Raw genomic sequence first — 26268 nt, 5'->3', positions numbered from 1 at the left:
GTTCAATTCAATCTTTAAAACTCCGTTCTTTGGTAATCAGAATAAGCTTTGTCAGAGAAAATGAGGGAAAAGGAATCCAAATAACAAACAAGCACATACCTTTCCATTCCATATGCAACCTCTTTCAGATTGTATGTTTGCTTGATTTTCACTTATTATTCCTGCATTAAACAATGGTGTCTGTAGAATTTTTATATAGGAGGGACTTAGGGAAAGCAAAATGGGTGGATGGGAGCAAGGGACTAGTGGGTTTGTCTTTAATCTGAATTAACAGGGCAAAGACACTGCACTGACTTCCAGTTTATGAATACTGACCCATAAAGACAGTCAAGTTTATTAAGTATTTTATTCTCATTCCATACACAATTGAGGGAATGTGAATTGCCTCAAATAAATTCTATGGTATTTATTTGAGATGGATTGGGGAGGAGAGCTGACAAAGATTACGGGGAGAAGGGCTAAGCCTTCATAGCAAGATTGTGCACCATGGACAAGGGAATATAAGCAATGCCAGGAAGGCATTCTTGGCTAAGGGAATTGAATTCATCAAAGCACAAACTGTGATGTGTAGACATGTTGAAGCCTCCTGAAGCTAGGACATGAACATTCTGAAGTTTTCTTAGTGAGAAGGAACAAACAGTATCATACACAGAACATTTACCAAAGAAAATTCGGAGGAAATGAATAGTGAACTGGGGCATTCATGCACTGTGGCTAGTAGACTGATAGGGTTAAGACAGTTAGAGTGCTTTAGGTTCTGGCCTTCTCATCATTTCTGTCATCCAGATGAAGAAACTCTGGCATAAAGAAATTAAATGGCCCAGAATCGTGCTTCAGGGAAATAGTAAAGCCATCATAAAATTCACAGCCCCTGAATTCCCAGACTGTTCCTGCATTCAGACACACTGCTTCTATTGTTGCTCTCCAATGCTTAAAAACAAAATACCCTGTGTGTACGAGGGAAAGAAAAATATTCACTGACCACCTAGTGACAAGAAATATATTAAAAAGTTGAGGATATTACGCCTGTATTCCAACAGGCAGGAGGCCATGCCATGTGTATGTTTTGGTAGGTGCTAAAAGTGTTAACACAGGTTATTTACATAATTAAAGAACCTAGTCAAATCTAACACATTGTTTGATACCTACTCTTGGCCACTCCAGCCCCTAGACTTCTCTGCCCTTACTGCCTGGATTTAGCAAATTACCATGATGTTACGTAGTTTGGCCTGTTCTTTGGTTGTTTCATGTGTGCATGTCTTATTTTACCTAACATTGGTACCCTCAATCCAGTCTTACCTTCTCTTCCTACCTCTCTCTTCCTCCTTCTCCCACCCAATTCGTTCTTTCTTCTTTGGTTACAAATTTTATCAGGTTTTCCCAACCCTAAAGAATAAAATGCTGTCCCTTGCCCTTGTTAACCATTTCAAACTTTTGCCCTTTCTCTTCCAATGACTGCCAAAAGGTCCACACTGGTTGCCTTCCCTTGAAATATGGCTCCTAATATTTATCTGAGATGGCTTTTCAAGGCTATTGATGTGTTCCTAACTGCTAGGTTGTATAACTTTTTCTCAGTCATCTTCTTTCTCCTTAACCCTTCTGCAATACTTGGCATCACAGACCACCCAGTCTATTATTAGCCAGCTCCAAACTGGCCAGACCATGTTCTCTCTCCTGTGAGAGCCACAGGGGGAAGAGTTAACATTCTAGGCCATGAGTTGGCAAACTATGGCCCAAGTGGCCTGCCCCTATATATGTAAATAAAGTTTTCCTGGTCACAGTCAGGCTCCTTTGTTTACCTATTGTCTATGGCTGCTTTTGGGCCATATTGAAGAGTAGAGCAGGTACAGAGACCACTTGGCCCATAAATCCTAAAATATTTACTATCCGGCCCCTTTACAGAAAAAGTCTGCCAATCCCTATCCTAGAAAATTTTTGAAAACCCAGCTATGGATGAGTCATTCTTCATTTGCTGCAGTCATTTTCTACTCCATGGCTCCCAAATTATCTCTCAGTAACAGTAACAGTAACAGCAGCAGCAGCATTAACAACTGAGTGCTGTGCTAGTAAGTGCTATTGTGTGCTATCTCTCATTTAATGCAAACTTTATCATCTCCACTTTACAGATCAATAAACTAAAGCTTCCAGGCCTTAAGAAACTTGCCAAAAGCCAAAAAACTAGCAAGTAGTAGGGCTGGGATTCAAATTCAGGCAGCCTAAAACTAGAGCCTATGCTGCTAACTACCATTTTATCCCCTCCACCTCTAGGTTTCCTACCTAACTTCCCTTTCAGCTCAAGATTCCTGATCTTCCCAGGCCCCATCCTTTCATGCCATTAGGACATACCTCTTGGCATCTCTGCCTGGTATCGTTGGCTCTCTGCTTCCCTCATGGGAGGGGAAGCCTGCTTGGGAACTTGCTTGAAAGCTGTATTTGCACAGCAAGTATACTATTCTTAGTGAAATTATATATTATTTGGAGTGGTGGGGGAGGTTGATGGAGTTTACAGGAAAAGGTGGCACCATCCTACCTCTCAACCACTATGAAAGAATGAGATATGGCAGTATCAGCCATATCTTACATGCTTTTCTATACTACAAGGTAAGAGAGTAGATCAGGGGTGGGAAACCTTTGGCCTTAAGAATCCAATTGAATTCAGTCAAAAGGCTGCACTTAAGGATTTAGAAGGCCACATGTGGCCTTAAAGCCACAGGTTCTCCACCCCTGGAGTAGATGTTTAAGAAACATCTACAAAATGTCTTAGGAAGTCCTCTTCTGCATCATCTCTCCTAAACCCTATGCAGTATGTGTTAAAAAAAAAAAGAAAGAAAAAGAAAAGACAGTCTCCAACAGAAGGGCTCTTCCTCAAGCACCAAAATGCAGTGCTAACTTCATCTTAAAACGGATACAATATTTTATAGTATACAAAATGCATTTAGATCCATGTCCTCATTTATTTAAGGTAGATGATGCAGGTATTAGTACCCCCTTACAAATAGGAACATCAGGCTTCCAAAAGGTTCACCAGAAATTCATTTCAGGTAGGAAAATAAGAAAACACAACACTCAACTCAGTTCATGACTTGGGGGAGAGACACGTCACAATTTTAGATTTGTTCTGAAAACTAACATAGTTTACCTACCTGATAAAAGCCCAATAAGGAGCATCAACAACCAGCCAGAAAAAGCATCACTCACACTGTGAATTAAGGCCCATGTTGACTCTTTGCTTTTATTGGTAATCTGGGGGAAAATGAGAAAACATTGGTATACTACACACACACTTTTTTCACCTCAAAATTGCTCAATAAAGAAATACAAAGACAAATCACCTGGGAACAGAACCCAATTTAGAGTTACTTTTCACATAATCTTTAGCTGAATGAATTTCACCAACAACTTTGAGGTTTCCTGAACTCCACCCTCATCTATAGTATTGTAATGCTCACAAGTACCTTATTTAGGACTTTCCTATTCAGTTGCTCATTTCTTATAGCATCAACTGTTTTGTTTATCACAATGATTCTCTTACTGTCCTGGACATCCAATATCCCAAGGATGATCTCTTGACTCATAGCAAATAGTTTCATTATTTTTCAAAGGATAAAGAAACACAGGCTTATTTGAGTGATGAAAGTACAATTGGAGGCTTACTACCTGGGGGCTGTGGTTCAGGTAAGGCAAATTCCAAGACTTGATCCCACAACCCCACAATTGTACATTGATCACAGATATTAAATGATATCAATGATGCATCTCTTTCATTTTCAAAAACCTGCTGGCAATATCTAAGGCTATCAGGAGGTGCAGAAAGCTTTATGTTTTAGGACCTAGCTTTGTCAATTTAACCCTTCAGTACCCACACTTTTTTCTCTTCCAAGAATTGTTTATTGTATTTTCTAGGATTTCAAGTATTGACAGCCCCATTTTAATTGTCAATAATTTTGAAAATAATCTGTCCTTAATTTTTACATTCTTTATAAACACATTTTTTATTTTTAATTTTTATGGATACATAATAGTTTACATATTTATGGGGTATATGTGATATTTTGATACAAACATATAATGTATAATGCCCACATTTTAAAAACCAATATTCTGGCAGCTTCGTGTTTGGTACTTCCCCCTTCTCTGTGCCTCTATATTTTATCCTTGAAATGGTGACTTGGCTACCCCACCTTTATCTACAGCAACATTACAAATAATAAATTATTAAAATTTCAAAAGCAGTTTTAAAATTCATTTTGACCTATGACCCTAGGTTTCCAATTTCCGTGCTGAAAATGGATGATGTTACATTTTTCCCTGTGACATTGTTTCCTTTCTGATAAGGAACAGTTAATGCTTAAAACCCCCCCTTAGACTATTTGATAAACACATTTTAATTGGTTTTAGATTATTAAGTGACACCATTTGTCTCAGATGCAACCATTAATATAAAGAGAAATGCACCCTTGTCATATCACAGATGACTCTCATATATATATATATATATATATATATATATTTAGGCAAGCAAGAAAATAAGGTTTATTGAGGATAGAAAGATAGGATTATAGGGCAAGAGCAAGATATAGGTTTACAGAGCATGGTACATACGCCACAGATGACGACCAGATCCATTGTTGCAGCAAAGTGAGAGCCAAACAAAGGGTGCAAAAAGAGTGCAACTCTTATAATTTGAACATGTTGACTATGCAACTGATGAAAAATTGAACTCTGAATTACAGACAGCAGGAATTCAAATGCCTGCCTGATGAATTGTTACAATAGAAGGAGTATATGGAGTATATGGGGTGTTCCCAAATGGAAGAAATCTTACGAAAAACAGAATGCTTTCTAGAGATCACCTTCCCAAGTTGTGATTAAAAAACAAACAAAAAAAAAACTCAGTGGGATCACCACAAATCCAAGGATTAAGAAGGAATTTCCTAAAACCTGTACCCGGGACAACTTGACTCCTGAGTTCAGGTGGTCATGAGAAAACCAGTCAGGAGCTGGGAAAGGCTTAAGAATGAAAAGCAATCTCCACCTGACTGCTCAGGAGATTTGCTTGGCTCTGAGAGGAGGAAATCACAAAGTCGGAAGAGAATGGGGTCAGGTTAAAAATTACATTTTACATTTGGAGTCTAAGCAGAAATACTAAGAAAAAATACTAATACCTACTTGTGGGTTGAAAAAGTTACTCACCAGAGGACTACCTACTGTGACTCTCAGGGGCTGGACACTTATCTTTTTAATAGTGTCTCTGTGTGGTCCTTACACAAACTAGAAATTGTGATTCCCTAATTTAAATGACTCACAACAACAAGTTAAAAAGTGACTGATCTTGGCAGACTTCTCTGAGAAGTTTTCACAGTACTTTGAAGAGAGAAAAGTAGGGAAATTCTCTTGCCAAATTCAAAAGAATTTGTGCCACAGCCATAAGTACCATCTATTACCTATCATGTTAAATTAATGTCCTTAATTTAAATTTGATTGGTCTTGTGGTTTTATTGGAGAAGAATGCATATATTTACTTTGGTTTTATGGTTGTACAAGAGCTATAATCATAAGGATTTTATCCTGCATGTTTCAGTAAACACTACGGCTCTGAGAACTTTTTCTTTTATTCCTTTAAAGGGAGCCCATGTACTTTTCTTAGTTTTAAAATCCTGCATCAAGGGAAAAACCATAAAAGGGAGATGAGATGGGAAAGGAAGATCTTTGACGTTTATCTTGCCACCCTCCTTCAAGTTTGTTTTAACCTCTCTGCAGAGACATTTATACACATATTTCAGGGCTGTAAGGATCCTTTTCAACTATTTACTACAGGAAGATAAATCATCATTAAATATAATTTTCTTTAAAAATTATAGCATAAAAATCATATGCAAGATGTCTTTAAAAATAAAAATAAATTAAAAAATGAAACCCTGCGTTGCCAATAGAAAACAGATCCATCCACGTCCAGGGCTAAAGGAAAGAATAGAAAGAATATATATCTTCTCCTGCTGTTCCTGCAGTTAATAAAGAATAAAAAAGCAAGTAACAGAAAAAAAAGAATTAAATAAATTAAAAAAAGAAAGAATATATATCTTCAATTTCTTCCCCAGGTGTTTCTTACCACTTATTCATGTACCATCTTTTGTCTTACCTCTCGGTGCCTATCCCGGTCTCGAGACTTCTCTCTCACCCAATCAATTGTATTGAAATCATCATAGGTCCCTACACCAGGAATTGGCTCCTCCAAGAAGTCCATGATTCTATATGAAGAACCTATTCCTCCACCATTGTATGACTTGTCCTCTGTATTGAATAGGAAACAGACATTAGTACTTCAGATGGACACTCTTAACATTTTTAATGCCTCCTTTCTGAGCTCCAAAAGGTGAACCCTTAAACTATCAGATGACTGTAGTTAGGGTGTACTGATAAAGCAACATAATCACTGGGTGGGAACATACATGACATTCACAGGTTTCTGTGGTCTAGGCACAAAATGATGAGTGGCTAAAGGTAGTGCGAATAGAAAGGGACAGATGAGAGTGACAGTACCAAGAGAAATGACATGAGTTGATGTGCAAAGGGAAAGAATTTATGAAATCAAAGATAGGAAGCAGCTTGAAGCAGCTTAGGTATTTCAGTTTATAAAAGGGAGACAAAAGAGTCAAAAGTCTTTGCAGACACATCACATCAAGAACCATTTTACATTTATAAGGCAGTAATTCAATCCTATGAGGTAGGTGGCTTTTCCTGAAAGCCTGTCGGCTTCTTCAAGTGTTAATTAAGCTGGCAGGAAAGTATAAAATTCGCTTCAATAGGTCTAAGACTTGATCCCTGATGTAATGGGCTTGTAGAAACTCTTTCTAAGTATGTCGGAACAGTCTAAGATTTACAAGTAGAGACTTAAAGAACAGTGCATGGCTTGGTGATGAAACATCGTCTAGAATGAACATATCCATTTGCCTACTTATCGTATTCCTTACCTGCTTCGCTTTTGACACTTCTATTACAACTACTTATGCATATGCTTTATCTTCCTTTCTAGACTAGAAGCTCTTTGCTGGCAGCCCTACATCTGATTCATCATTGCCTTCTCCACAGTGTCTAGCACATATTCAAAACTTAATAAACATCAGCCAAACCCAAATTTATTTGATGAATGGTAGGGATAAGGGAGAAAATTTTAAACTCACAAGTTGTGCTCACACAAGGCTTAACAAACTTGATCAAAATATTCCTGCAATGTCATCTGATAGAACAATATTTTGCTATTAAACACAGAATGTAAAACAGTATTGAGGAATTTATGCAAATGCACACTGGGGAAAATGCAGAATAATGCCTTCATTTAATTCACCCAGCCAAAGCTCACATTTGCAGCACCAACCTTGGCAGGGACAAGGCTTCATCCAGACTGTTTGGTAATGAATCCTTCTGCAGAGAAGGTCCAAGTGGGTCTGAGCTGACTCCCTCTTCTCCCATCTGTATTCCCATCTTCACTGTAAACTCCTAACAGATAAACTTTAGCATTCTCATGGGGAAAATTTGAAGGAGCTGTACCTGGTTTACCAACTGTAAATCTTCTGAATACCTAAGTCAGCACACTAGCAATGTGTACATTTGAAAGGAAAAGCTCTGCAGAGTCCAAATCATCTGGAGGGTGGGTGGGGGTGGAGTGGAGAAGGTCAACTAGTTAATCTTAAAACCCCAAACCAAAGTCCTTTCCATATCTTCACTCGTACCTGGCTGTAAAATGGATGGCTGCTGAATCACCAGCCCAGCATTTCCTATCATGTCAGTGTCATACTGATAAAGATGAAAGCTGGTGTGTTGCTTGAGAGCTTAGAGAGGAAAAGCCAAGTAGGAAATGAGGGCAGAAAGAGAATAAAGTATGTGTGTTGGGGGTGGGGGACAAGCTGTTTCAATTCTCAAGTCAAATGCTGACATGAACACAGGACACCAAACAACCAGAAATTTACTTTTTAAGGCAGGTTACTGCTTTAATTGAATTTACTCTGGTTTCAGAGTTCTCCTTTCAGGAGGGAGAAAAAAGGATTTTGTGAAATTGATTTTAAAAAGCATCCAATAACTATCTAATGTTACACTATATATCAAATGAGGCCCCCAACTTTAAGGATATTAAGGCAAAACGAAGATCTGCAACAGCTCCCTGGCAGGAAAGAAAGAATCCTATTACATCACTAGGTAACATGAGCACCGCATCATCCTCCTTTGTAGTCCGGTCTCCTGTTAGAAACGCAATTGTCAGGCCACTCTCAAAGAGCAGGCAGTGATTAGAATCCTACAACAGACTGCTTGCGATTCTCCAGACCCCCTGCTCCCGGGGGGCATGCTTCAGTCCTTGGTCAGGCTCAAGTCTGCTTACCTTCAATCACAGTTTTCTTTTTTTCTGCCTCAAGGAAGAAATAACCTTGGCAGCCTGCATTTGGTCATTTAGGTTGAGGAGCTTTAACTCTGAAGTGCTTTAGAAGGGCACTTGCTGCGTTCTCTGCCTTTCACAGCAACAAACGCCACCTAAAGAACCACCAGTGTTCCCGGGCGGTCAGACAGAATGTGATGTCACTGTTAGAATCACGTGACCAGACCCTTGGACCAGCCTTGGAGAAAGGAAGATTTTTAACAGGGCACAGAAGTCTTAAAGATGTAGTCTCATCTAAACAAATGCCATCAAACTGGGGGCAGCCAGTTCAGCTCAGAACACTGGGGTCCAGACAAGTCTTAGTCTTCAGACCTCATTTAGCAGAAAGTCCAAGAAGGCTAAGTAGAAATATCCAAAAGCACTTACAGTTACAGGAGTCCTTAGTAAAAAAGGGAGAGAGGCAAATATAGAAAAGGCTTTTTAAAAAACATTAAAAACACTCTGGATAGCAATAATGTGGGTAAAATCTCACAAACATAATGCTGAGTGAAACATACCAGACACAAAGGAGCACATAACATTAACGATTCTATTTCTATAAATTCAAAAACAGACAAGCCTAAATTATATCATTTTAGGATACAAATGTAAGTGATTACATTAAAAAGAGAAGCAAGAAAATGACAAAAGTAAAGACAGGAGTTACCCAGAGGAGAGGGCTGCCATCTGGAGGAACACATGGTAAGGGCGGGGCTTCTGGAATGCTGGTTATTTTTCTTGATCTTGGATGTGATTATGTGAGTGTTCACTTTATCATTATTTTTTAAACCATATGAATATGTTTTATGTCCCTTTCTCTGTGTACATATTATAATTAAAGAAAAATGAAAAAAATGAACTGCATATGAACCTACTATGCAAGGTCAGTTCTTTAATACCACCTAGTCACTTTGAAAATCCAGAGTACAGTCAAGAAAATGAGCTGTTTCTTGTAGTAGTGCTCTATCCAGAAAGCAACATCAACTCTGATACCCATAAATCTAATCTAGGTGGAAGCAGCTATTTCAGCCCTGACAATAAATTCACTATGATGTTTCCATTGTTTTAAAGGCTTTCTTAGCTTCAGCCCTCTTCCAAAGGCTATTTTTAAGCAGGTCTTAATTAATTGTGCAATAAGGCCAGTTCAGTAAGGAACAATAAAATTGCTATCTCCCAACTCCCTAAATGAATCTGCAGGGCAGCCACTGTTAAACATTAACCCAGTCACAGTGTGCTCTAATAATCAGATTCTAAATTGTAGGGCTTTGAAATGTTACTACTCTCATCAATTCTTAAGACTCAATGCATCCTGAAATGTTAATACAATGAAACCTTATGAAATGTAAGGCAATGCATGAAACTTGTATGCTTTCAGTCCACTGTTGTTATAATATCCCACTCTCTTGATGAACTAATCTAGCATTAATGAGGAGAACTAAAGCAAGTGGCAACTGATAGTATTAAGTGGCAATGAGCTACAATGCTAGAAAAAGCAAAAGGCATTTATGGCCCAAATATGACTGTCTTATGTAATTAAACTTTTACAAAAGTATGCATATATTATTCAAAGAGGGTAACACGCCCAACCTCTTAAGCCTCCTTTAAAATTGTTCTTTATTTAAAAACACGATTTGGGCCAGGCGCGGTAGCTCACACCTGTAATCCTAGCACTCTGGGAGGCCGAGGAGGGAGGATCGCTTGAGGTCAGGAGTTCGAGACCAGCCTGAGCAAGAGCGAGACCCCCGTCTCTACTAAAAATAGAAACAAATTATCGGGACAACTAAAAATATATATAGAAAAAATTAGCCAGGCATGGTGGCGCATGCCTGGAGTCCCAGCTACTCAGGAGGCTGAGGCAGAAGGATTGCTTGAGCCCAAGAGTTTGAGGTTGCTGTGAGCTAGGCTGATGCCACAGCACTCTAGTCTGGGGCAACAGAGCAAGACTCTGTCTCAAAAAACAAACAAACAAACAAACAAAAAAACCAAAACCAACATGATTTTACCTGTAGTATCTGAAGACCACTACAGAATTCACTTATATTATCCAATATGACTTACATTATCTTATTGTATTATCTCACACTTCAGCAGGTACAGTATTTAGCAGTCAATTTACCAAAAATACTGTCTTTTTTGGTACTTAAAAAATGTATAGTTCTATGGATTGCATAGCTGGTGCTATGTTATTAACTTTTAATAAAAGTTCATGTGTTTTTCAAATGCTCTAGCAGCACTTCTAGAGGAAGGACTTTTTAAATTCCATGTAAAGTTACTTCCTTTGAGAACCAGAGGGCTGGTAGCTATGATACAGTCCCCATACTAAAATGAGATTTAATTACAATTTAGATAGAAATGAGGCACTGGAACTCAGAGTTTGACATGCTATATTTCTCTTATTCTTTTATATTCTCCATTCCCTTCTCTGCCAAATTTGTAATCACTAGCATGTGTTCATTATACAGACTGCCCAGTACAGGTCAATTGATACTATTATGAAAATAAGACAAAGAAATGCTTATCAATTTTTAATGCATCCATGATGAAAATGAAATAATATATTATAATTAATATTTTGGAATAAGTAGAGTTATCTTCCTGACACAGATCTGACCAGATCATTCCCCAGTTTCTAAAAGGTCAGTGGCTCCTAGAGCAATGTTTTGAAAACTTTTAGCACATGAAGACCTCTTAATGGGTATATGGCACAAGTGTGGACCACAAATTTAAAAATATTCATCTTAATTTTTAGAATAGAAAAAATATTTTAAAATGTGTAATAATGACAATGACATTGCTACTATTTTAGATTTCATCAATGAGAGGTATTAAATTGTATTCTTTCACCAAGGTATCTATAGCTGACCTGATGACAAATAGCTTAAGGTGTCAGTCATATTCCACATCCAGTTGGTTTCTTTTCTTAGCATTTTTTAAATTTAGCAGAAATAAAGAGCAAATTAATAAAATTTAGCTGTCAAGAATGGCAGCAGAGATTACATGCCCATTCAGGGCCAACTGATGAGGCACAAAGTAACAAAATGCAAAAGGCTTTTCAAAAAATAGTATGTTAAAACTTAAGCTTCTGGGCTGAGCATGTTGGCTCATGCTTGTAATCCTAGCACTCTGGGAGGCTAAGGCAGGAGGATCACTTGAGGTCAGGAGTTTGAGACCAGCCTGAGCAAGAGCAAGACCCTGTCTCTACAAAAAAATTAAAAAATTAGCTGGGCACAGCCTGTAGTTCCAACTACTTGGTAGGCTGGAGTTTGAGGTTGCAGTGAGCTATTAATATGATGACACCACTGCACTCTAGCTGGGGTGACATAGAGAGGCTCTATCTCAAAAATAATAATAATAATTAAGCTTCTGGTATGTAAATACACTGCCAGGAAAGGCAGAGTAAAATTAAACAATGAGCCTAAATGTCAGATTGGGGTACTTACGTGAGTCGAGATTTTTGCCTCTATAAGAAAAAAAAGTAAAACTTATCTCATGTAAGTTTTGATGGCATAGTGAACATTATATATAAAATAAATTTAATGCTCTAATAGGAAAATTATTCAAGTTAAAGTACAATTAGATCTCTACTTGAATGATAGAAGAAAAAGCCCTCAAAAGGCTAATTTACATTGCCTGAGTCCAGGAAAAACACACAGTAAACTAGTCAGAGAAAAAAGTCAACATTGAAACAGCTTCCCTTAGGTTATACTTAGGTCTAAAGACTTAACAACGGGTCTTTAGAAACACACTGCTTGAATGAGAAGGCATATAAATGAATGCATTTAACCTAGTTCCCATTATGGAAACTACTTTCTAATTTTTTCCTTAAAAACTCACATGATGCTTAAAACTAGAAAACCCTTTAAAATACAAGAAAAAAATTCAGATTTGAGAATGTTTATTTCAATCCCTAACCAATATGCCATTAGAAATTTACCTAGGGGGCTGAACAGTAACTGATTAAGCGAACTAGTTAATCACTAACAAAAACACAAGGGGAAAACGGATAGAAAGAAATCTAAAGCATAGACCTTGAAGTACTGCTTTAGTAATGTCACAGCTGCATGAGGGCTCCATAATTGGCAACAGCCTAAAGAAATAAATAAACTCTCAAAGAAATGGGGCAGGGCTATTAGTCCTGTATCACAGGACTTGAAAATCATCCCTTTAAAAAATGTATTTCAGTTTTACAGGGATATATTATATTTTTGCAAGGCTGGAACCACATCTACAAAACATTCAACACTATGCTAGTTCTTCTGTACTAAGTCTACATTGGTTTCTCTCTATTAATCTCCAAAAAGAAGTTGGAGACAAGAAACTAGCAGTTATTCTTTGGTGGGGAAAAAATTTCAAGAGAGGAAATACCAATCAGGAGATTCTTCTTGGATTCATAGGAATAGTGTGATGTCATGGATAGAAAAATGAGTTTAAAAAAAAGAAAAGAAAAATGAATAAAAAAAAAATCTCCTGGGAATCCCCTTAAAGAAACAGTTGCAATTGTGCACACCAAAGTACCTACGTTATTCACTGTAGCACTGTCTGTAGTAGCAAAACCTGGAAACAATGACAGTGTTCAATAATAGTGGAATAGTGCAAGGAAGGAAATAGACTGATGTGTAGTGAAACAGAAAAATCTCCCAGACATATTATATGAAAAAGCAAGTCAAAAAATAATAAGTAGAATTTTTTTTTGAAGTGTATGTCTATGTGTGTGACTGGATAGAAAAAGAACCGGAAAGATCATATTGAAGTCTTTTTGGTGGCTGTCTCTTAAGTGGGAAGAACAGGGGGGACTTTCGCATTTCACAGATGTGTGTACTGTTTGAATCTTTTATAGTGAGGTGTATTTATGTGCTATATAAGTGATTTTGAAAATAAAAGCAGTGCAGCTGAAAGAGTACAGACAGAACACTGCAAAGAGCAGACCTACATTCTGGGAGTCAGACCACTGGGATATTTATGGACAAGGCAGGTGATAGTTTCTGGTGAACACTAGGTGGAGAAGCCCTGAGAGAAAGATGGCTTACTCAGTTTTTAAATAAAAGTCAATAGGAAGAAAGTCTTTGTGATTGGACCTACAGTGTAGCAGTGAGAAGATATAGATTCTAATCCTGGCTCCACAACTCATTAGTCATGTCACCTTGGGCACCTGCCTTAATTTCTGTGGGTTTACAGGTTTGCCATCTATAAAATGAGGGGATATTAGCAAGTATGATTTTAAAGTCCCTTCCAACTTCATACTCTATCATTTTAGCAATGATATTTTGTTTGGTCACTCACATATTGTATTGAATGACTTCTGAGAGGACCTTATCTTTGAGGAATTCCAAATGGTGTTTTGATTGAGAATACTCTTCTGACAGGATCATAAAATGGTGCTACCAATCCTCAAAAAAGAAAAGTAAGACTCAGCTCACAAGTGAAGTATAGGACAACCTAATATCCCACTGAGACCCAACACTTCTGGCAAATGGCTAACTATGTAGAATTTTACCCATATGGCTACAGCATCTCTGGAGTACCTTGTAGCCCCAGACCCCAGAAACACACAGTACACACCTCCTGAGGCATTACAGCAACTCTTTCCTCTACCACATGTCATAAAATGGAACAAAGTAATCCACTCAGGAATTACAGTATTACCAAAGGGCCTCTAAAATATATTTCCTTCAAGAAGGTACCAAAGTGGTTTCATTAAATGAAAAATAAATGGGGAGCCTCCGGATTCAGCTCCTGCAAGTAAAGAGCTTAGAAGTTATTACTTTCATCCTTACAAGAAAAGTTTGGACAAACTGAAAAATCAGTGATCTTTCTGGAACCCATTGGAGAACTGAGGTTGCAGAAGAAACGCCCACCCCAAAATCTCAGGAGACAAACTTATCCAAAAAGACACAGCTGAGATCTGCTTACCTGGAGTAGAAACAGCTGTAACCATGAACTGGTAGGAACACTTAAATGGCAACTGGGATAAATTGCTGAAGGCTGAATGTGGACTAGTATGAGAATGAGAAACTCCTGGGTACCACGGTCTTAGGGGAGCTCCCACACCAAGGCTCAAGCTCTACCTCCAGGAACCCCACCAAGTCCTCACGGTGAAGATCCAGGAAAGAATCCCTCCCGGCTCTGACCAGGCAAGGAGAAGAGTAATCATTGTGAAATTTGACCAGAGATTTCTCCATAACAAAGGCTTATGCTCCAGGGGAAAATACTTGCCCTGAGCCTTCTCCCAGTTGGGGGAAGAGCATTCTTCCCACTCCAACCTCCTCTAAGCCTTCTTATCTGACCTAAAGGGAGGAAAACATTCTCAACAGAGGTCAGGGATTCAAGGAAACACATTGAGAATGCTGCAGTCAAGGGAGTAGAGACCACGGAAGACAAAAAGCTGTACCATTGGAGAAAACCTTTGCAGCCACAAAACACAGTCCCAATAAAAAACTGAGATTTAATCAGAAGATTATAAAATTACCTCCTCCTCCATACTTTACCACCACACCACAGGGCACCAGTATAACAATAGTGCATTACATTTGAAAGAGTTGCAAGACACAGAATCTCTAGAGTTGTCTTTAGGCAAACTCAGAATCAAAAGGGGAGACAAAAACAAGGACACCATAGGAATTTGAACCCTCAGGCACCTAGTTACTCCAAACATTAAATACAGCCCAACTCTTACTCAGTTTGCCATAAATACTAACACAATGGAATTAAACTAGAAACAAATAGCAGAAAAACAGCTGGAAAATCCCCCCAAATACCTGGAAATTAAACAACACCTCCAAATAACCCATTGGTCAAAAAAGTCTCAAGACAATTTAAAAAATATTTTGAAGAAGATGAAAATACAACATATCAAAATTTGTGGGATGCAGCAAAAGCAGTGCTTAGAGAGAAATTTATAACATTAGATGCATATATTACAAAAGAAGATCTAAAACCAATAACCTAAGCTTCCATCTCAGGAAATTATGGGAAAAAGAGAACAATGTAAGCCTAAAGCAAGCAGAAGAAAACAAAACAAAAAAATCAGAGTAATAATTAATGAAATTGGCCAGGAACGGTGGCTCATGCCTGTAATCCTAGCACTCTGAGAGGCTAAGGCAGGAGGATCATTTGAGGTCAGGAGTTAGAGACCAGCCTGAGCAAGAGTGAGACCCTGTCTCTACTAAAAATAGAAAAAATTAGCAGGGCATGGTGGTGCACACCTGTAGTCCCAGCTACTCAGCAGGCTGAGGCAGGAGGATCGCTTGAGCCCAGGAGTTTGAGGTTGCTATGAGGTAGGCTAATGCCACTGCACTCTAGCCTGGGCGAGAGAGCGAGACTCTGTCTCTAGAAAAAAAAAAATCAATGAAATTGAGCACAGGAAAACAGAGAAAAATTAACGAAACCAAAAGCAGATTCTTTGAAAACATCAATAAAATTGATAAACTGCTATCCAGGCTAACCAAGAAAAAAGACACAAATTACTAATATCAGAAATGAAGGAGGAGTCATCACTACTGATCCCTTAGACATTAAAAGGATAATAAAAAATACTATGAACAACTCTCCACACACAAATTTGCTAACTTAGGTGAAGTGGACCAATTACTTGAAAGACACCAAACTACCAAAACTTACACAGGAGAAACAGAAATTCTAAATAGCCTTATGTTTATTATCAGATCAAAAATTAATAACCTCCCCCAATAGAAAGCAACAGGCTCAGATGATTTTACGAGTAAGTTCTACCAAATATTTAAGGAAGAAATAATATCAATTTTTCACAATCTCTTCCAGGAAATAACAGAGGAGACATTTCCTAATTTACTCTATGAGGCCAACATTAGCCCATATGAAAACCTAATAAAGACATTATAAAAAACAAAACTACAGATCAGTATCTCTCATGAACATAGATGTAAAAGTCCTCAAAAATATTAGTAAATTAAATCCAACATTGTATAAAAAGAATTATACACCCCAACCAAGTGTAATTTATTCTAGGTATGCAAAGCTGGTTCAACATTCCAAAAATCAATGTAATCTACCATATCAATAGACTAAATAATAAAAATCATATGATCATATCAACTGACACCACAAAAGCATTTGACATAATTCAACATCTATTCATAATTAAAACTCTCAGCAAACTAGGAATAAAGGGTAATTTCCTCAACTTAATAAAGAATATCGGCCGGGCACGGTGGCTCAAGCCTATAATCCTAGCACTCTGGGAGGCCAAGGCGGGAGGATCACTCGAGGTCAGGAGTTCGAGACCAGCCTGAGCAAGAGCGAGACCCCATCTCTACTAAAAATAGAAAGAAATTATCTGGACAGCTAAAAATATATATGGGAAAAAATTAGCCGAGCATGGTGGCACATGCCTGTAGTCCCAGATACTCGGGAGGCTGAGGCAGAAGGATTGCTTAAGCCCAGGAGTTTGAGGTTGCTGTGAGCTAGGCTGATGCCACGGCACTCTAGCCCGGGCAACAGAGCAAGACTCTGTCTCAAAAATAAATAAATAAATAAATAAAAATAAAAAACATCTACAAAAAGACCCTGCAGTTAACATAAAACTTAACGGTGAGAAACTAGACTCTTCTCCCCTAAGATCAGGAACAAGACAAGAATTTCTTCTCTTACCACTCATCTATTCAACAACTTAGCTAGTTAATTAGGACAACAAAAGGAAATAAAAGGTACACGGTTTGAAAAGGCAGAAATAAAACTGTCTTTATTCACAGGTGACACAACTGTCTATGTAGAAAATCTCAAAGAATCCTAAAGGGAGGAAAAAAACCCAACCCCTTGAAAATAATAGAATATAGTAACCCTGCGGGATACAAAAGTCAATTGCTTTCTTTTTTTTTTTTTGAGACAGAGTCTCACTCTGTTGCCCAGGCTAGAGTGAGTGCCGTGGCGTCAGCCTAGCTCACAGCAACCTCAAACTCCTGAGCTCAAGTGATCCTCCTGTCTCAGCCTCCCGAGTAGCTGGGACCACAGGCACGCACCACCATGCCCGGCTAATTTTTTCTATACATATTTTTAGCTGTCCATATAATTTCTTTCTATTTTTAGTAGAGATGGGGTCTCGCTCTTGCTCAGGCTGGTCTCGAACTCCTGAGCTCAAACGATCAACCCACCTCGGCCTCCCAGAGTGCTAGGATTACAGGCATGAGCCACCACGCCCGGCCCAATTGCTTTCTTTATACAAGCAATGAACTAGAATTGCAAATTTTAAAAAACAATACCATTTACAATAGCCCACCCCCAAATTAAACACTTAGGTATAAATTTAAGAAAATATACACAGTATCTATATGCAGAAAAGTACAAAATACTGATGAAGTAAATCAAAGAAGATCTAGATAAATATTCTATGTTCATGAAATGAAAAACTCAATACTGTCAAGATGTCATTTCTTCCCAACTTGATCTATAGATTCAACACAAACTCAATCAAAACCCAAGTAAATTATTTTGCAATTACAATAAACTGACTCTAAAGCTTCTGTGGGAAAGAAAAACATCTAGAATAGCCAACACAATACTGAAAATGAACAAAGTTGGAAGACTCACACTACCCTATTTCAAGATTTACTATAAATCTATAATAATCAAGACAGCATAATACTGTCAAAAGAAAAGATGCATAGATCAAGGGGACAGACTAGAGAGCCCAGAAATAGACCCACACAAATATAGTCAAATAGTGTTTGATGAAGGTACAAAGGCAATTCAGTAGAGAAAGGACAGTGATTTCAACAACCAGTGCTGCAATGACTGAGCATACATAAGTAAAAAAGAGAATATAGACAAAGACCTTACGCTTTTCACACAAATTAACCCAAAATGGATCATTGACCTAAATGCAAAATACAAAACTATTAAACTTCTAGAAGATAATATAGGGGAAAATCTATATGATCTTGGGTTTGGTGATGACTTTTTAGATTCAGGAAAGAAAAAACTGCTAGGTTGGACTTCATTAAAACTAAAAATTTCTGCTTTGCAAAAGCCACTGTAAGGAGAATGAAAGGACAAGCCACAGACTGGGATGAAACATTTGCAAAACACATATCTGTTAAAGGACTGTTATCTAAAATACAAAGAACCCTCAAACTTGACAATAAGAAAACAACCCAATTTAAAATTGGGCAAAAAACATGAAATTCACCAGAGAAGATATACATATGGCAAAAAGCCTATGAAAAGATGCTGAGCATCATTTGTCATTAGAGAAATGCAAATTAAAACAATGAGATACCATTACATTACCTATTAGAATGGCTAAAATCCAAAATATTGACAATACCAAGGATGCAAAGTAACAGGAACTCTCATTCATAGCTGGTAGGAATGCAAAATGGTATAGCCACTTTGGAAGAGAGTTTGGCACTTTCTTACAAAAGTAAACATAAACTTACCATATGATCTAGCAATTACACACTTGATTTGAAAATTTATGTCCACACAAAAACCTGCACACAGATGTTTATACCAGCTTCATTCATAATTGCCCCAAAGAGAAAGCAACCAAGATGTCCTTCAGTAGGTGAATGGATAAACAAACAGTGGTATATCCAGACAACAGAATACTATTCATCAATAAAAAAGAATGAGCAATCAATCCACACAAAGACACAATAAATCTTAAATGCATATTGCTAAGTGAAGGAAGCTAGCCTGAAAAGGTTGCATTCCATGTGATTCCATTTATGGGACATTCTGGAAAAGGCAAATTTATGGAAACAATAAAAAAGTGGTTGCCAGGGGCTCAGAGAGGAGGGGGTTGAATAGGTAAAGCACAGGGGGTTTGTTAGTGCAGTGAAACTATTCTGCAAGATACTGTAATAGTGGATACATTTTACAAAAACCCATAGAACTTCACAGCACAGAGTAAAACTTAATGTACACAAATTTAAAAAAATAATTTGGGAGACTGAAGATCCCAGGATGGAATGCAGAATGTGACAAAAGAATTTAACTGTATCACAAATTTATGAAATAGCCTCACTGAAGGGTATAAGGGGAAAAGCTGCTGACCCAAGTAACTGTGGAAATGAATAGAATCTGTAAGACTAAAGGTAAACGGAATACTGCATAAACACTGTACTCTTATTGATAAAGTTGCCTGTCATGGAGAATACAGGTTAACAATTTTGAAACCACTATACACGTATAGTTGTGTATAGCTTAACGATGGGGAAATGTTCTGAGAAATGCGTTGTCAGGTGATTTTGTCATCCTGTGAACACCACAGAGTGTACTTACACAAACCTGGATAGTATAGCCTCCTATACACCTAGGCTATGTGGTATGGCCTATTGCTCCTAGGCTACAAACTTCTACAGCATGTTACCGTACTAAGTACTGTAGGCAATTGTAACACAATGCTAAGTATTTGTGTGTCTAAACATAGCTAAACATAGAAAAGTTATGGTAAAAATATAGTATTATGATATTAGGGGACTGCCGCCATATATGCAACCCATAGTTGACCAACACATCACTATACAGTACATGACTGTATACTGGAAGTGAACAGTTAAGTAATGGATAGTAGATGGTGGATGGTGGGAGGTTACAGACAAGCAAAGGGAGAAAGCTAGAATGATCCATATGGTAATGGATTAGAATTAGAGACATCAGTATAATCTCATGTTTTGCTTAATGTAGACACCAGTGGTTACATATAGATATATTTATAGATATGGGTGCATATATGTGCATATATTGTATGAGTCCGTATACATACACATATTTCCTTACTCCTTTGGCTGACAGGACCTAGAAGTAACAAGGCCCCAGTAGAAATTAGCATAATAAGTACCTATATCCTGGTTTCTAATACCAATAACAGGAACCAGGGCTCCTTGGAAAAATGGCTGATTCTAGTACTGAGGCAGGAAATATATCTGGAGCAAATTATAGTGCCAAAAAAATAAGGAAGTGTCCAAAAGAAAAACCCACAATGATAGGGATTTGTCAAAGGGAAATGAAGCCAATTGAAAGAGCTTCCAATGGCCAAAACTAGAACAATTTGAGCAACGAAATAAAGTAGCAATGGATTACAACCCAAAGTATAAAATAAATGAGTCCATAATAATATAAATAAATTATTGAATAAATAAACGGGAGAGAAAAGACAATTCTCTCATGTAGAACAATTCCAAATAATTTCTGTAGATACTTCACCCTTGAGGAGGTGGAACGTCACTCCCTAGTCCTTAAATGTGGGCTGTACATAGTGACTTCCTTCCAAAGCATACAGTATGGAAAGAAGGGAAAAAAAGAGTAGCTTTACAGTGGAAAACCCTGACAAGCACTACCTTACCCAGGTGAGTAAGATCAACGTCAACAGTGGTAAGTCATGTTGATATATACACCCTTGATAAGATGTGATGAGAAGGGCACTTTACTTCTGTGGTCTTCCTCTCCAAAACCATAATTCCAGTCTAATCACAAGAAAAACATCAGACAAATCCCAATTGAGAGACATTCTACAAAATGCCTGACCAGTACTCTTCAAAATCGTTAAGGTCATCAAAAACAAGGAAAGTCTGAGCAAATGTCACAGCCAAGAGGAGCCTACAGAGACATGATGAATACATGTAATGTGGTGTCCTTGATGAGATATTTAGGTAAACACTTCTGAATAAAGTATATACTTTAGCTAATAAAAAATAAAAATAAATGGTGGAAAGAGTAGAGGGTATCAATTCTAAAATCTGACCATTTTCTTAGTAAGTTACCTAAAGGAAGCCTTCAAAGCCCATGGACATCACCATAGGTCTCATTTTAAAGATTCAACATATAAAACTAGTGTGGTTTATGGCCCCACAGAGCTTTTGATATGGGCTACTTTTTTTTCCAAGTTCAAAAAGCAGCAATAATGATTGCCATTCTCCCAGGCTAAGTGTTCAGGGAAGTTAGAGTATTATGAGAACGATAGAATCCGAAGTACCTTTTCCTCCCCACACAATCCACATAGTTGCTCTAGTCAGATAGCTTGGAGAAAGCCTGAGGTGACGATGGTAGATTTCTCCATGAGCTGGGGCCCAAGATGTTCTCCTTTGTTTTCAGTTTCTCTCTGGAGGAAAACTATGACTTTTTTTACAGTGGGCAGAACACTGTTTCACAATTTACTTGGTGGATTTCAAGTACTGTCATGCTTTTCATTCTACCACATTTGACTATTAAGATTTTTTTCTTCTCTGGGAAGAAGTTAGGTTGAGACTTAGCAGGTGGTATGGGGGAACACAGCCTACCCCATAATATGCTTAGGCTTTGAAGTCATCCCTAACTCTTTTCTATTTTATTCCCCATATCTAATTGGTCCTATCAATTCCCCCTCTGAAATTTCTCCAGAACTTATTCTTTCCTCTCCATTCCCTCTGTCTTTATTTAAGACTTTTGATTGTATGCCTAGATTAAAAAAAAACAACAACAACAGTTTCACTGGTCTTCCAGTCTCCAACCTACATTTCCCCTCAATCTACCTTCCACACTGCCAAAAATTCTCTAAAACTCAAATCTGATCATATCATTCCTGTGCTTTTAAATCATTTGATGGTGCTGTGGTTACAAGATTAGCTCCAAAAGCATACACAATCTGGACCCCACCTAGATTTCTAACTAAATCTCCTCCTACCCTATCCCCTGCTATCTTCCCTCTTGCTCCAACTGCCACCACCATCCCCACCCCAGAAGCTTTAGGTCTCATACAGGCAGACTGTGCTTCCTGAATATAAAAGACTCTCTCCTCCTCCTGTGCCTTTACCTGTGTTGCTCTCTCTGCCAAGAAATGTCTCCTCATTTGACAGTGAGTAGCAAGGGACACTAGGTAGAAGGACAAGAAGGCAAGGGAAAGATGGGAATCAAAGAGCATTACTAAAACAGCACAATGCTGAGGTCATATCTGGGTGTTCCTTAAATATAGAATGAATGAATGAATGCATTGCTGACCATGAGGTCCAGGCTGCAGGGGCAGGCAAGTGAGAACAGACTATGAGAACAGCTCTGAATGTTTTGCTGTTACTCAAACCCTTTTTCTATTTTCCTCCCCCTTCTTCTTTCAGATCGCCATGTTTATGTTTCTTCTAATTTACAGACTACTATAACACTACCTCAGATGCATTTAACCATGCTATGCATAATTTATTTATTCATTCCTCATAAATCAAGCCCTCTAGCCATCTGGAAAACAAGAACCACTTTTACTGCCTTCCAAGCCCCTTCTAACTAATCTTTTTAGTACGTGCTATTGTGCTTGGTACAAAATGTAGTATTTTATGCACAGTTTCACCACCAAATATCAAGGACTATGTGACCTTTTCTCTGTTGTTGTTGTCTTTATTAGGAAATCCTATGTGAAAACATTAAAGTAAGTACAATTAGAAACCAAAGCAAGAAAATTATCACTACTATAATGTAGTATATAAGTGTAGTAAGTGGACTGATTTTCATGTGTGGCTCATGGAAAGCAACCTCATTATTTTATGGTCAGACCTTGTAAACCACAAACAGTAATTCTTCTATAAAGGCTAGTGAATGGTGATGAAGGAATATTCATGTGAAAACACATTCTATAATCATAGGCAATGTCAAAATCTTGTTCTGCCTCAGCTTTCTAGTCTATGAAATGGGAATATTGGATAGTCACTTAATCCAATCATCTACTGAGAGCAACATGAACATATAAAAAGTACTCTGAAGTTACAGATGGTATGAGACTATTTTCTATTAGAAGCAATGATGATAACTAATCACTCTGGTTTAGCCAAAAGGCTTAAGTAGCCAATTTAAGCTATGGATTCCTTAGCTGATCACTCTACCAGAGCCAATGATCCTGGTACTTATTAGAATGGGTAATTAACTAGGTAATCTGCCTCTGTAGTCATTTATCGTCTTCCCCAACAATATCTAAGTTATGGGTCAATGTTTGTCTTAATTCTACCACTGTATCCCCAGTCCTTACAATAGTACCTAGTTCATAGTCCCAGTGCTCAAAACCTATTTGTTAAATGAACGGATGAAGGACCTTTGTCCTTACAGTGACAATAAGGTTAATTCAAACTTCTCAGCATGACATTCAAGGCCCCAACTTACCTATTTGGACTTACATTCTACCTTCTTATACCTGTGCATATTATGCCTGTTGATATATCTATAAAAGCTTACTTTCTGCCTGAAATGCTCTCCTTATTGCCAAATAACTAATTGTTCAAGACCTTGCTACAATACACCTTTTCTGTGACATCTTCTCCCAATCCTTCACAGATACACACACACACACACACACACACACACACACTGCTTCCTCTGCTAAGTTTCTATAAGAGCTATAGCAGTTATATTAATAATATAGGGTTATAGCAGTAATAAAATAATGGTGCTTATATCTAACATTTTATTGAGTGCTTAACTTTGCCAGGTACCGTTATTAATATAAGCACTTTATATGTATATGTATTATCACATTTAATCCTGAAAACAACTCTAAGAGGTAGGTACTATATTAAGTACTTATGTGGCCATTTAGCTAGCTAGAATCAACTTCATGAAGGTAGACAAGGTGTCTCAAAGCCTTGCTAATTCCCAGAACCTAGCAAAGTGTCTACAGTGTCATGTGCCCTTAATACAAATTTGGTAAATTATGAATCCTAACAGTAATTCCTTGTCTTCTGACTTTACTTAGAGAATGGCAATCCTAGTCAGTTAAAGAATCAGATAGTAGTTTTAAAGTAATTATACAAATTTAATCTTTTTTTTTTTTTGAGACAGAGTCTCACTCTGTTGCCCAGGCTAGAGTGAGTGCCGTGGCATCAGCCTAGCTCACAGCAACCTCAAACTCCTGAGCTCAAGTGATCCTCCTGTCTCAGCCTCCCGAGTAGCTGGGACCACAGGCACGCACCACCATGCCCGGCTAATTTTTTCTATATATATTTTTAGCTGTCCATATAATTTCTTTCTATTTTTAGTAGAGATGGGATCTCGCTCTTGCTCAGGCTGGTCTCGAACTCCTGAGCTCAAACGATCCGCCCACCTCGGCCTCCCAGAGTGCTAGGATTACAAACGTGAGCCACCGCGCCCGGCCACAAATTTAATCTTAAAGTGATAGAGTCCTTTCTAAGTACAACAAGAAACTTGGAAGTCATAAAGGAAAAGGGAGATATATCTGGCTATATAAAAATTTAAAATATTTGTAGATTTAAAAAAAATCAAAGTTAAAAAAGACAAACCAGAAATAGAAAAAAATATATTCAACTTACGTCAGACAGAGGAGCAATAATAATACATGAAGAGCTCTGATAAATAAGAAAAGATAATCAGCCCATGAGAAAAATAGGACAAACATATGGACAGGAAATTTCCAGAAAAAGAAATTAAAATGGTTTGTAAATGTATGAAAATATGCTCAACTTTAATTAAAAAGATGAAAATTAGAACAATAGTGGGAATTATTTATCCTATCATATTACGAAGATGAAAAAAGCATTATAATATTCAGCACTGGTAAGGTTGTGGGGAAATGAGCACTATCACACTCATGCTATAAAACTGCTCTCATGTACTTAAAAGATATATATATATATATATATATATATATGCAGACAAGTTTGTTCTAATTGTAATAGCAAAATATTAGAAACAACTGAAATGTGCATCAATAAAAGCTTGGTTAAATAAACTATGGTACAACAAACCATACCATAAAATTGTATGTAGACACTGAAAAGAATGACGTAACTGGGTAACCAAATAACAAATGAGGGGAATTTTTATTTTACAGATGTATTCCAATTAACAAAAAATCCAACTACAAAAAGGGAGAAAGGATCGGAACACATACTTCATCAAAAAGGATATAAGATTGGCAAATAAGCACATGAAACAATGTTCAACATCATTAGCCATTAAGGAAATTACGTTGAAACTGTGATGAGATAATACTACAAATCTATTAGGATGGCCAAAATAAAAATTACTGAAAATACCAAGAGCTATTGAGGATGCAGAATAAGTGGAACTCTCATACATAGCTAGTTCAGATGAAAAATGGTACAGGCACTTTGGAAAATGGTTTGGCAGCTTCTTATAAAGTTAAACACACATTTACCATATGACCCAGTGATCTTGTTCCTGGGCATACTATGCAGCAAGAAAAAGGAATAAACAACTTGGATAAATCTCCAAGGCATTAAACTGAGTGAAAGTCGTCGGTCTCAAAAGGTGATGTACTATGTGATTCCATGCACATGACCTCATCGAAAAGAAAAAAAAATAAAGGGACAGAGAAAAGATCAGTGGTACCAGGGGGTAGGGAGAAGGAAAGTCTGACTGTAAAGGGGTAGCAAAAGGGAATTCTTTAGGGGGTTGAACTGTTCTGTATCCTGTCAGTGGTGGTGGTTACAAGAATCTAGGCATATCTTAAAACTCAGGACCATGTATAAGAAAATAAATGAATTTTACTGTCCATAAATTTAAAATAATTTTTAAAAGATAAATTATCATCACCAGTAATGATACCTTCTACTTCTCGGTCTAAGGGAGGAACGTCATCTCTCATGGAGAAATCCATAGCTGTCCCTGGAATTTCCATCAAGTCCTCATCACTGGAGCTGCTGCGGAAGCTGCTAAAACTCCCCTGCCGAAAGCCTCTGTTATCCATGGCTCCTGTGCAGAAAGAAAATAGCAGGCTTACAACAATGGCCTCCAAGCCCCTTACCGCTTTTTCTTTTTGTTTTTTAATTGTAATACACATAACATAAAGTTTACCATTTGAACCGTTTTAGAGTATACAATTCGGTAGCATTTAGTATATTTACAATGTGCAACCATCACCACTATCCATTTCCAGAACTTTTTCATCATCC

The 26268-nt window shown here is 37.6% G+C and overlaps 1 protein-coding gene across 1 annotated transcript in view; it reads right to left on the bottom strand.

Annotated features, from left to right (window-relative positions):
• CLCN5 (chloride voltage-gated channel 5) overlaps nt 1-26056 on the bottom strand; it is a 39962-nt gene extending 13906 nt beyond the window's left edge. Inside the window, exons 1-3 of the mRNA XM_069462927.1 lie at nt 25910-26056; nt 6140-6291; nt 3144-3243 (exon numbers count right to left, since the gene is read on the bottom strand). Of these exons, the coding sequence (XP_069319028.1) occupies nt 3144-3243; nt 6140-6291; nt 25910-25994 (337 nt within the window). The 5' untranslated portion in view covers nt 25995-26056. The remainder of the gene's footprint in view (nt 1-3143; nt 3244-6139; nt 6292-25909) is intronic.
• Nucleotides 26057-26268: the final 212 nt, after the last annotated feature.

The sequence above is a fragment of the Eulemur rufifrons genome, chromosome 30, assembly GCF_041146395.1.
Source record: "Eulemur rufifrons isolate Redbay chromosome 30, OSU_ERuf_1, whole genome shotgun sequence".
In the NCBI taxonomy this organism is placed as follows: Eukaryota; Metazoa; Chordata; class Mammalia; order Primates; family Lemuridae; genus Eulemur; species Eulemur rufifrons.
Note: the sequence above shows the minus strand (reverse complement) of the source record. Positions and strands in the feature narration are given on the sequence as shown.